The following is an 11,988-nucleotide window of genomic DNA, read 5'->3' on the forward strand; positions in this document are numbered from 1 at the left end:
TGGCAGCTAGAGTAAACCAGAAAATATGAAAGGAATTTAGAGGTGGACCGGGGATAAGAGAAAAAGTGTGGGTGAGAAAGGAGATGCATTCTTACATTCATTAAATTCCATTTTATTTAGTGAATAATAAGCTTGGAGTCCTTGTTTAAAGGCATTCGGTTCTATATTTGGCTTGTTTGGCTCACTTTCATTTTCTGTTCTTCTCTTTGCCTCTTCTGTCCCCTGCTTTGTCTGATGAAACCAGATGAGACTATAAGACCATAAGCTGTTTCAGTTGTCCTGAGATAGCCTTTGTCATTTGTACTTATTGTAGTTTATGTAAAGACACAAACCAAAATCCCCACTCTCATTTGATCAATGGATTTGGTATCATAACACTTATTGTGTATTTTGGACCTGCTGTGTCGCATTCTGTTCACTCACCTCGGCATGTCTTCACATATGTTACATATTCCTTGTGAGAGAGTTTGAAATCTGGCACTTGGATCATGTGATCTAAATTTAACTGTTGAGGTTTGCGTGAGGTCACTGGTGTCATGGGTTATATAATATTTTTTTATGAACCCTGTGAACACAGTTTCATGGCAAAACAGGCAACGGGGGCTAATGTTATAGACATTGCACTCAGAAGTTACAGATTTCATCCAGTCAATCCATTCAATTGCTACTGAACAAACACCCTGATGCAATCCCAAGGCAATTGCAGACATACCAATTTGAAAACAACCATCCAAAGGGCTGCATCCTGTATAAATAGTGGGTGGTGGATGAATTAGAATCTAAATTTAAAAACATTCTCTGCTCAGCTGATATATATTTTTTTTAAAAGGTCTCATTGGTTTTCACCAGAGACCCAAGAGCGGTAATTGATATTAACAACAGTTAAGTTTGTATCATGACCTCATCTGCAATGACCTGTGTCTGTGTGTGTGTGTGTGTGTGTGTGTGTGTGTGTGTGTGTGTGTGTGTGTGTGTGTGTGTGTGTGTGTGTGTGTGTGTGTGTGTGTGTGTGTGTGTGTGTCACTCTACCCCCCGGAGGGACACAGTGGATCTCTAAACCGTAGGGCAGGTGTGTGTTTTGTGTGGGTGTTCTTCCAACCTGGTCACCCTCCCCTTTGCTTACACACAGCTGTTTTGCTCAGTGTGATTATAGGCTCTGCTGAAAGATAAGTGCAATCATTACTTCTGAACTGAGAGGTCTATGTCATGTGATCTCATCGCTCTCAGTGTGGTGTGGTCATCCCAGGAGCTCAGGTGTGAGCATGTGTGTGCTTCGAAATTTACAGCTACCTTAGCCTAACTGAGACCGCAAAAGTCAAAACCACCTATGTGATATCATACTGACAGACTGAGAGTGACTCTTCACAAACAGGAGTCAAAGCATGTTTACATATTGTTGTTATGGAATCACCTTGGCCACCACAGCAATGAGAAATTCCCTGTGCCATGAATCTAAGACCTTCTGAAAGTTGCATGTTGTGCTGGCTCACCGCATAGCCTCTGAGAAGTGAGCTCATGGTGAGAAACGGTGAGCTGCAGAAGTAGATAGGGTGCAGCTCATCTCTCCAGTGAGTGACACACACACACCCCATACTTAGATTAGAGACACCCAACACCAGCAATCTATCTATCTATCTATCTATCTCTCTCTCCACAGCCTGCCAGAGCCAGCTGGGCCATGATCTCATGGTACCATATCTGGCCAGGCTCAAGCAAGAGAGTTGGAGATGGGTGGGGTGAGAGGGGTTGCTGCCTGCCGGCTAGACTTGTAATCTCATCTTGCTGTGGTTACTGTAAGTGGAGTGAAGGAGGAATGGAAGGAAGAGCGAGCAGTTACCCGTGAAAGTAATGGCTCTGGGAAGGGCAGAATATTTACAGGAGAACCACAAGTCTGCAATTGTTTGGGGGATCCTAATATGGCAAAACAAGCTGTAACATTTCCCCAGGTATAAAACAGCATTACATGATATTTTGGCATCAGAGGTAACAGTGCTCTGTTCTCAATCAGGCATAAGCAAGGCATTTACTCTCAGTGTCATTGTGTTTACATATTTTCAGTTTAAGCTTGTGCAGTGATGCAGTGGTTAGAACTGTTTCCCCACAGCTAGAAGGTCCAGGGTTCGAATCCTCCAGCCAGCTGGGGCCTTTCTATGTGGAGTTTGCATGTTCTTGTGACTGCGTCTCTGGGTACTTTGGTTTTCGCCAACAGCCCAAAGGCATGCATGTTAGGTTAACTGATTCTGAATTGCCCATGGGTGTGAATGTGAGCACCCCCACCCCCCATGACCCTGAAGTGGATAAGCAGAAGGAAGTTGATGGATGAAGAAAAGCATTACCAATTGCAAGGCTTGTTTAAGTGTGTCAGTGCCAAATAAAGGTGATTCAACAGTTTAGGAATTACAGCGATTCTAAATTGGAAAGGTTTTACTTTGTTAGGAAGATTACCTTTTTCACATTTATCAGTCTCTAAGTAATCCTGCTTTCAAATACAGCTTACAGATTGTTAAAAGAATAGCTTGGCATTTTGCCTTATTTACAGTTTTGCCAAGAGCTGGCTAGAAAATCATAAGATTGTTTTATACATCAATTCAATTAGAAGCTGTAACATGCATCTAAAGTTCATTCTTGGGAAGTGTGTGTGCAGCTAATAAAGTATCCAGGAAGTCATTGCAGTGGCCTGGAAATAGTCCCGTGCACAGCTCCTTTTACAGTGCTTTTTGGACAGATTAAACAGACGTGACATTTTGATTCTGGTAACAGTAAAAGGTAGAATTTGTTACATTTGGACAAACATTAAATTTGAGAGTGGGGGGAAATACCTTACTGTGGCTAAGTGTTGTGGACCATGTAGAGTAAATTCAGTGAATAGCCCTACTGGAATAAAAAAAAAAAAGGCAAACTACTACTTCTCAAACTACTCTCTGCTGTTTACAATTTTCTGTGTCACAGCTGAAAACACTAATATTCCTAAGTCAGACTACATGTGTCTGGTCTCATTGCCTCACTTTCAGTCTATCATGGCTCTAGATCTCTGGCTCAGACTCTGTGCAGACAGTCGGCTGCCTCAGCAGTCTGGACTGTTGCTCCAGGCTTTTGGCACCTCAGCCAACACAGGGAGAAGATGTTTGTTACCGCCATACAAACAGCAGCAGCAGAAACAAGACGCCCTTTCCAGCAGTCAGTTTTTTTTTGTTCTCTTGTGGCACACATTATACCTGTGGCCAAAAGGAACATAGATTAAAAACAAACATAAACTGTTGTTTTCCTTGCATATTTCTTGCATGAGTTGAAGGTCCAGAAATTAGGCATACATTCTGCTGTGTGCAGAACATGGGCTTGAGAGAATCATGCTTGTTTGTTTCAGAAAGCACAAAAAAAAAATCAGATCTATAACAAAGACCATTGGTGTAACTTTGATCTAAACTAGGTCAAGGATTTAGTCAACAATATTCTAAATGCTTAATTGTAACTGCTATATGGACACAACACTTTGTTTACTCAGAGCACATGGCATGGTCAACATTTATATTTTTGATAAAATTGGTCTTATTTGGGGCATTAAATATTTCTTTTTTGCAGCAACAAGTCAAGATTAGACACAACTGTGTCTGCTGTTGCTGCCTGTAGTCTTTTTTTTTTTTTTTTTTTTTCCAGTGCAGAAAACAAAGAAGAACACTGACATGTTTGAGACAAAAATCCCCAAAATTTTTTTGGAGGCTTTTGGAAAGATGTACAAAATATATTTTTTTTTAAAATCAAATTGTTTTTTCAGTCCTTTGTCATTATATGATGAATGTTTTACATGTGTCCTGGTCTGCCCTGTGCCCTGGCTGGGACATTTATAGGTAAGGACAATCATCTCTCTCTCAGATGTGCACCAACCACAGAAAGCTAGTAATCACTCAACACATTAGTCTTCATATTGTTGTCCTACTGTTTAATACCAGTCTGCAGCTTTTACACAACATGCAATAAAATGGTAAACTTTATCATTTTGCATTTATGGTAATTTCTCCCAAGTCTCCCATATGCCTACTAGTGCATATTAAAGCCCAAGGAAAGTCCCTCAGTTACATGTCTGCATTTTTTTTCTTCTGACTGAGTGAACCTTCCTCTGTTCTCAGAACACTGACATCTGTCTAACACAGCATCCTTTGGTTGTGTGTGTGTGTGTGTGTGTGTGTGTGTGTGTGTGTGTGTGTGTGTGTGTGTGTGTGTGTGTGTGTGTGTGTGTGTGTGTGTGTGTGTGTGTGCTATGCATGTTCTTCAGCACAACTTTGTGCAAGTGTGCATATGCAGTAGCGTGTTTTGGTTCATGCTTGTGTGCACCTGTGTGCTCATGCGAGCACAGATGCAAAGAATGACCAGAGGTTGGCTGGAGATTGAGGTGCTGCCAAGAAAATCGAAATGAGTTCCTCTGAAGTCTGCTTTCCCTTTGATGTGGGCTACCTTTTACTGTCAGCTTGAGCTCTGAGCTGACCACAACGCTTACACACTTCCTACCTGCTGCTGTTGATCTGCGGACCGTCATTCTGCTGCAGCTCAAGTCTCGGTTTATTTTTCAGTGTTGTGCATGTGGCCGTGTGTGCACGTGTGTGCAGGAATAGAAAGACTTTCCCTTCATTTGTTACCGTGTGGTATGTGTTAGTTTTGTGTCATTGCAGGATTTTTAAAGTGACTTTTCTTTCATCGAAGTCAAGCATAAGGAGTGTGACGTTTAATGTCAGTATTGCACAGTAGAGGCAAATTAAGCTTTTGATACATTTATCTTTGAATGTGCAAAACTGCAACTAACCCCACAGTCCACTGACCTGTTAGCCACACAAGAGCCACACACACACACACACACACACACAAACTGGCTTTAATTATTTTCTTCATTCACCCTCTCTCTCTAAGCCACTCAATCATTTGATCTTCACTTTCCTTCCACCCACATTTTGCGATTAACTTCTTGTGAAGTAGCGTTGTAACCAGTAGTACCGCACTTCCTGATACTTCCTCATCATTGCAGTCTGCTGTGACGTCCCACATTATGTGGCAACTTAGGTTTACCTAATGTCTGTGTAGCTAAATGCAAGAGGAGAAATGACATTTCTGAGAAGATGAGTTTGATTACAAATGTTTATTCACAAAAGCATTTCAAATGAGTACAATACAAATCAATACTGCATTGCTCTGTATGCATATGTGAAAGTAAAATGAGTAGTCCATTAAAAGTGTCACAGGTTATAGGTGCAGCTTACATCCGGATTTGCAAGCAGTTTCTGCTTATTCCAAGAACTTCCTGATAGGTGCACTCAAAAAGAAAAGTCCTCTTAGACACTTTCAGACACCTTCTTCTGGATCTGCATCTGACCTGTTTCCCTCTGATGAGTCCAGTCCACTTTCCAGTCCACTTCTTGCACAGTATCTCTCTTTGACCTTCTCTGCTTAGTCCCCCAGTGTATGTTAAAGGGCAGTCACTGGGTCATCTTTTAATGTACTATGAAGTACAGTCCAACTCCTCAGTGTCCATCAGGCATTCTGTCCACTCCACATACACCTGAGCAAGTCCACACATAAACTCTGAACCCCTCCGCAGGGTAATCCAGAACCAACACGCTGACCCAGGATGCACTGGAAGAGTGTGCTCTTGCAGAGGGGGTTAAAGCCACAGCCTCTTAATCCAGACATGTGAGGCAGAAAGGCATGAGGCCCCCAGCTGAAGCTCAGCTCGTTGACTTTCTTTTCATCGTCGTCATGTGAAACATCTGTAGGGGGGATGTCACTTCAGCGCTCTGGGAGTGTGATGGTGGGCACCCAGTCGCACACACTGCGACTTTCCTCACAGAACAGACTCAGCTTGTCCAGAGCAGGATCTTTCCATGGGTTTGCGCTGGGGCTCTGAAATTTTAAAAAAAAAAAAAGAACGAGATATTTAGAGTCTGAAGAGCAGTAACACCTACGAGACATGCGGTAACTTGGCAGCGTGTGCAGAAAATTCAGACACACAGGAGTGATGCACGAATGATTCACTGGCTGCCAGCTCCTGACTGAGTGGGAACGTACCGTGACAAGAATGCAGTGCGCGTCCTTGGGCTCGCCGGTTTCATCTGCACCCACGAGGTCGGCCAGGCGGTCGATATCGTTGACACGCACCACGTTGATGTCGTTGTCAAAGCAGAAAGCCTGAATGAGAGTGAAGTGGATTTGAAGAGCAATGTCACACCCGTATTCCTCATCGGTGGCGAGAATGCAGAATGCCACGCTGTCTGGGTCACTGTGGGGAAGACAAGAAAGGTGATTAGTGCATATTCTGCAGTGCGCTTGCTCGGCATCTTAAAAGGACGAACGGAACTGGAAGTGGCACGAAATGCAATACTTACACATTCATGACTTTGGCGGATTCATAAACTCCAACTGTCAGGTAGTCCTGCTTCTTAGCAGCGATCAGCAGCTCTTCCAGGGCTGCGCCTGCACTTTGCACCCTTAACATAGAAAAATATATCATCAGCACACTAATCACGATACAATAAAATAAGATATAACGCCTTAATCCAGCATCTCAAATGATGCTGTATCGATTAATTAAATATTTACCTATCAGCGTTTTCCATTGTGTTCTCCTGTCCGTGAATCTCTTCCAGAGTCATAGTTACAATCCAAGCGCGATCGGAATATTGCAGTGTTAAGAAAAGGCTGTCTAGTTCTCTGTGTAATCTCTCGTGTTATTCTGAGCTCCGAACAGGCTGTGGGTGGCTTTATAGCGCCGTAGCGTAGTTTCTCGGCAAGGGGCGGTCTTTCCTCTCCTGCCTCTTACCATTGGCTCAGAGCAGCTTGGGTGAGGAAAGCAAAAGTCCCCGAGCAGTCAGGCTGTTCTTGTTGACAGCCCCACGTGGGGCAAGATTACAACCTTTCAAGAAATCCCCCCCACCCACTTCTAATTTCTCCCTTTTCTTGTCAACATCCAGCATCATCATAGTACTCAAAAAACTGCAAATCCTGTTTACGATGAACTTTCACAGTGATTGCAAACAACAGGCTGATATGAAGCTTTTTATGCACTGTGGCTTCAGCTGACCCCTGGACGAGCTGACGTGTTTATGAAACAGAGACAAAACATATAAGTCATATCGCAGACAGTCTAAGAAATATAATGACTTTTTATTTATCGTGTTCATAGTTTGCAGAGGCGTTATTTACCACTTCATCACAGCATCCCCGGTTTTGGAATTATGTAACTGTTACGCCTCGTGTTTTTCCACAGTGGGCATAGAAGAATTCAGACTATCCTACAGGTGACAGCGTAATTGACTGTGCGGATAAGCCGAAGGAAAATTGGCGGATTTTTTTTTCTTTTTTCCCTGTGGGTGCGCCGTTTTAAAAACAGTAGCGAAAATTAATTTATTGCCTGATAAACTCTAGAACACTCTTTTAAGTAACGGATTTCCCCAGTCGGGAGAGTCACTGGGGATATATTTATATAGATAATCCATGCAAACTTTCCCTGTGCAGCTTTCCATTGCTCTTAATAAACAGCTTGTTCATGGCGCACCTGCTCGGCGCGTCATACCCTGCTAACCTGTTACTCAACGTGCTCATGTGTTTACAGTCTGCCCGGCGGTTACAGAAATGTCCCCGGAAGAAAAATCTGCAAGCCTGTCCTGACCCGAATAAGACGAGAGTTCTTGGTGGCGATGTGTTTTGTGAGACTGACCAACCAGCTTATGGCCACAGGCCAGTTTTTGTTCGCCCACTGGAAAGCAAAAGCTTTAAACAGACTGTCTGGGCGCGTGGCATTTCTGCACAGAGAAGTGCATCTCCGCCACACAACAATACGTCTCCCCACCTGTCCCCGGGCTTTCCATGGCGCTGGGGGGGGGGGGGGGGGGGGGCACCACCACTATGTGTGTGTGTACGCGCGTGCGTCCTGCGTTCTTTATTGCCCCTATCCATTCAGTTCCCTGCGGCAGATGCCCGACAGATGCGCACGGGCCCCTCCCAAAAAAGAAGCACCAGGCGTCGCAGCCACACGTCTTTTCTGGTCAGTTTATCTTATCGGTGGGATAAGCGTGTGTTTACATTTATCACCAGTGCCTTTCTCTGACAGATGCTGCGACCATAGAGAGGCCGTGCATATAACTGGATTGTTGCCTGAACTTGCACATGCATGAGTAAGTCATATTTGAATGAATTACCAAAACCTCAAAATCTATCTTTTAAGGGGTAAACATGAGAAGTCTATTATCTACTGCACAAGTGGGGTATGCACCACAAATTAGGCCTAATTACAGGAATATTGCATTCTGTTAAAGGTTGTTTTCTTAACTGGTTTCATGTGAATGATGAGTCAAATAATAAACCAAGCTGACATTTGTATGGACGTAAATAAGATGCCCACACGATAACGGAATGACCTTTAACCTAATCTAGCCTACACACAGTCAACTGCCGAAAACAAACTTGGCCCGCAGCAAGCAGAAATCTGGATTTACGTCTCCATCTGCTGGTCGTTCAGAGACTGAACATGTCTTACAGCTTGTCTCAACATGTTGAATAAGTCATATGACTCATGATTCCAACCGCACGCTAGTGAGTCACCAGCCAGTCTATGCTGTTACCCTCCACACAGCTGAGGTCAGACAAATACTGTTTACGAGTCATGGAGCAGGAATAACAAGGACATGCAAAAACAGGAGATTTGTGAATGGGAAAAAAAAAAAATGAAATAATAATAAGAAGAAGAAACCTGCAGTTATATTTACATAATTTAAAGTTTAACTAAAATGAGATCTTTGCATCATTTAACCAGCATTACCCATGCATAAATTCATATTTTATTCATATATAAACAAATAAAAAGGTCAAAATTAATAAGTCAAAAGATCTGAATGAGGTAAGCAATTATGCATTGGGGAAATCCCAGATTGGCTGTGGAAACCCCACAGAAGAATAAACAAGGATTACACTATGTTGCTAAAAGTATTCACACCAGATCATTCACTGAATTCGGATGTTTCAATCACTTCCATGGCCACGGGTGTATAAAACCAAGCACCTAGGCACGCAGACTGTTTCTACAAACATTTGTGAAACTCAGCCATGAAGTGGTAGGCTACGTAAAATCACAGAGTGGGGTCAGTGGATGCTGAGGTCACCAGTTTTCTGTAGAGACAATCGCTACAGAGCTCCAAACTTCATAAAGCTCAACAACAGTGTGTAGAAAGCTTCTTGGAATGGGTTTCCATGGCCGAGCAGCTGCATCCAAGCCTTACATCACCAAGCACAATGCAAAGCATTGGATCCAGTGATATAAAGAATGCCGCCACTGGACTCTAGAGCACTGGAGATGAGTTCTCTGGAGTGACGACTCATAGTTCTCCATTTGACAATTTGATGGATGAGTCTGAGAATGGTACTTGTCTGACTGCATTGTGCCAAGTGTAAAGTTTACTGGAGGGGTGATTACTGCGTGGGGCTGTTTTTCAGGAGTTAGGCTTGGCCCCTTAATTCCAGTGAAAGTAACTCTTATTGCTTCAGCATACTGAGACATTTTGAACAATGTCTCGAAATTGGGAACAGTTTGGGGATGGCCCCTTCCTGTTCCAAAATGACTGCAGACCAGTGCATAAAGCAAAGACCATGAAGATGTGGATGAGTAGAGAACCTGACTGGCCTTCACAGAGTCCTGACCTCAACCAGACAGAACACCTTTGGGATGAATTAGAGCAGAGGCTGCGAGCCAGGCCTTCTTGTCCAACATCAGTGTCTGATCTCATGAATGTGCTTTTGAAAGAATGGTCAAAAATTCCCATAAACACTCCTAAACCTTGTGGAAAGCCTTCCCAGAAGAGTTGAAACTGTTATAGCTGCAAAGGGTGGGACAACATCATATTAAATCTTACTGATTAAGAATGGGAGGTCACTCAAGTTTATATGCGTGTGAAAGCAGATGAGTGAATGCTTTTGGCAATAGATCTCTCCCCATGTGGAAAGCACCTGACTGTGTTAAAAGGTGTGGCAAACAATTCCAGAGAGTGTCTGTGCCTGTCAGGTTGCACAGCCTCATTTCTATGCAAATATGGCTCTAAAATGACACAACATACCTGCAGAAAATTTTTGCATAGGTAGAAACCTGAGAGGAGCATATTAAACAAATCCATCTACCTTAAGTGGACTTGAATTATCAGGAGCCTCCTGAAATTAAAAAGTAAAAGTTTGTAGTGCACAAGATTTGACTGTACAGGTATTTTTCTACAGTCATGTGAAAAATAAATAACACCCTCGTTCAGTTTTTAGTTTTACTAGCAAGACATAATTGTTTTGCTGCATGACTAAGTTTCAGCCAAGCTTTAGCTGTCAGACAGATGACCTCACGTTTGATTCTGGAATACTTTAGTATACAGAGGAGTTCATTGTTGACTCAGTGACTTCAAGGTGCCTGGGTCCTGTGGCTGTAAGACAAGCCTGAATCATCAACCCCCCACCACAGTGCTTGACAGTTGGTATGGTGATTTTTTTGCTGATATGCTGTGTATGTTTTGTTTTTGTTTTTGTTTTTTAAACCAAACATTGAGCTGTGCATTACTGCCAAACATTTCTTTGTCTAAAGAACATTGTTTCAGAAGTCTTGTGGTTTGTTCAGAAGCAACTTTGCAAACACGACTTGTACTGCTGTGTTCTTTTTTAAAAAAAAATAAGAAGCTTTCTCCTGGAAACAAGCCAGACTTGTTCTTTTTGTTATTGTACTGTCATGAAGTTTAACATTTAACAAGCTAACTGAGGCCTGTACAGTCTGAAATATAGCTCTTGGGTTTCTTGTAGTTTTTGAGCATGGTCTGACGCTGGGGTGAATTTGCTGTGACATCTACTCCTGGGAAGGTTGGTAGCTGTTTTGAGTGTCTTCCACTTGTGAATAATCTTTCTCACTGTAGAATGATAGACCTCAAATTGTTTGGAAATGACCTTATAACCCTCCCCAGATTGATGGGCAGCAACAATTGCCTCTCTAATTGTTGATCATCGCTTATATCCTTCTTCCTTGGTATTGTGTTACCACGTGACACACCTGCTCCAGATTTCCAAACTGCCAAAACTTCTGCTTTTATAGAGGTGCTCACGCTTCAATTCAATTCAATTCAATTCAATTTTATTTATATAGCGCCAAATCACAACAAACAGTCACCTCAAGGCGCTTTGTATTGCGGGTAAAGACCCTACAATAAAACAGAGAAAACCCAACAGTCAAAAATGACCCCCTATGAGCAGCACTTGGCGACAGTGGGAAGGAAAAACTCCCTTTTAACAGGAAGAAACCTCCAGCAGAACCAGGCTCAGGGAATAAACAAAGTAAATAAGGTGAATGAAAAGAAACAGTCTATTGTGGGAACCCTCCCAGCAGCCTAGGCCTATAGCAGCATAACTAAGCGATGGTTCAGGGTCACCTGATCCAGCCCTAACTATAAGCTTTATCATAAAGGAAAGTTTTAAGCCTAATCTTAAAAATAGAGAGGGTGTCTGTCTCACGAATCCAAGCTGGAAGCTGGTTCCACAGAAGAGGGGCCTGAAAGCTGAAGGCTCTGCCTCCCATTCTACTCTTAAGTATCCTAGGACCCACAAGTAAGCCAGCAGTCTGAGAGTGAAGTGCTCTGTTGGGGTGATATGGGACTATGAGGTCTTTGAGATAAGATGGGGCTTGATTATTCAAGGGACTTGCTAATGATCAGTTAATCAAGTGCATTTGATTAGCAACACCTGGCTGCTTCTTACTGTTATTTCCTATGGAAGCAGTAAGGATGTAGCTCACACACTGCTTCTGCATTTTCGCTTAGTTTTTGTTAAATAAATGGCATGGTGTAATATGTCATATGCTCACAGTTTTTTTTTTTATGTCCTGATACATAAACCCTTAAGATTAAAAGAGGATGTGCTTTGTTTTGGGTTTTTTTCCCAAACGTATCAGTATCAGTAACATGGATGAAGATTTATTCTGACATATAAAAAGTT

General features: G+C 42.7%; 1 protein-coding gene across 1 annotated transcript; it reads right to left on the minus strand.

The window, feature by feature from the left end:
- Window positions 1-5,106: 5,106 nt before the first annotated feature.
- Window positions 5,107-6,725, minus strand: gadd45ga (growth arrest and DNA-damage-inducible, gamma a). Its single transcript, XM_030737265.1, has 4 exons — window positions 6,583-6,725; window positions 6,369-6,470; window positions 6,052-6,262; window positions 5,107-5,886 (listed from the first exon to the last, which is right to left on the minus strand). The coding sequence occupies exons 1-4, from the start codon at window positions 6,633-6,635 to the stop codon at window positions 5,773-5,775; spliced, it is 480 nt and encodes a 159-aa protein (XP_030593125.1). The 5' UTR covers window positions 6,636-6,725; the 3' UTR covers window positions 5,107-5,772.
- Between the last annotated feature and the right edge of the window lie 5,263 nt (window positions 6,726-11,988).

This window comes from Archocentrus centrarchus, chromosome 9 (genome assembly GCF_007364275.1).
Source record: "Archocentrus centrarchus isolate MPI-CPG fArcCen1 chromosome 9, fArcCen1, whole genome shotgun sequence".
Lineage (NCBI taxonomy): Eukaryota > Metazoa > Chordata > Actinopteri > Cichliformes > Cichlidae > Archocentrus > Archocentrus centrarchus.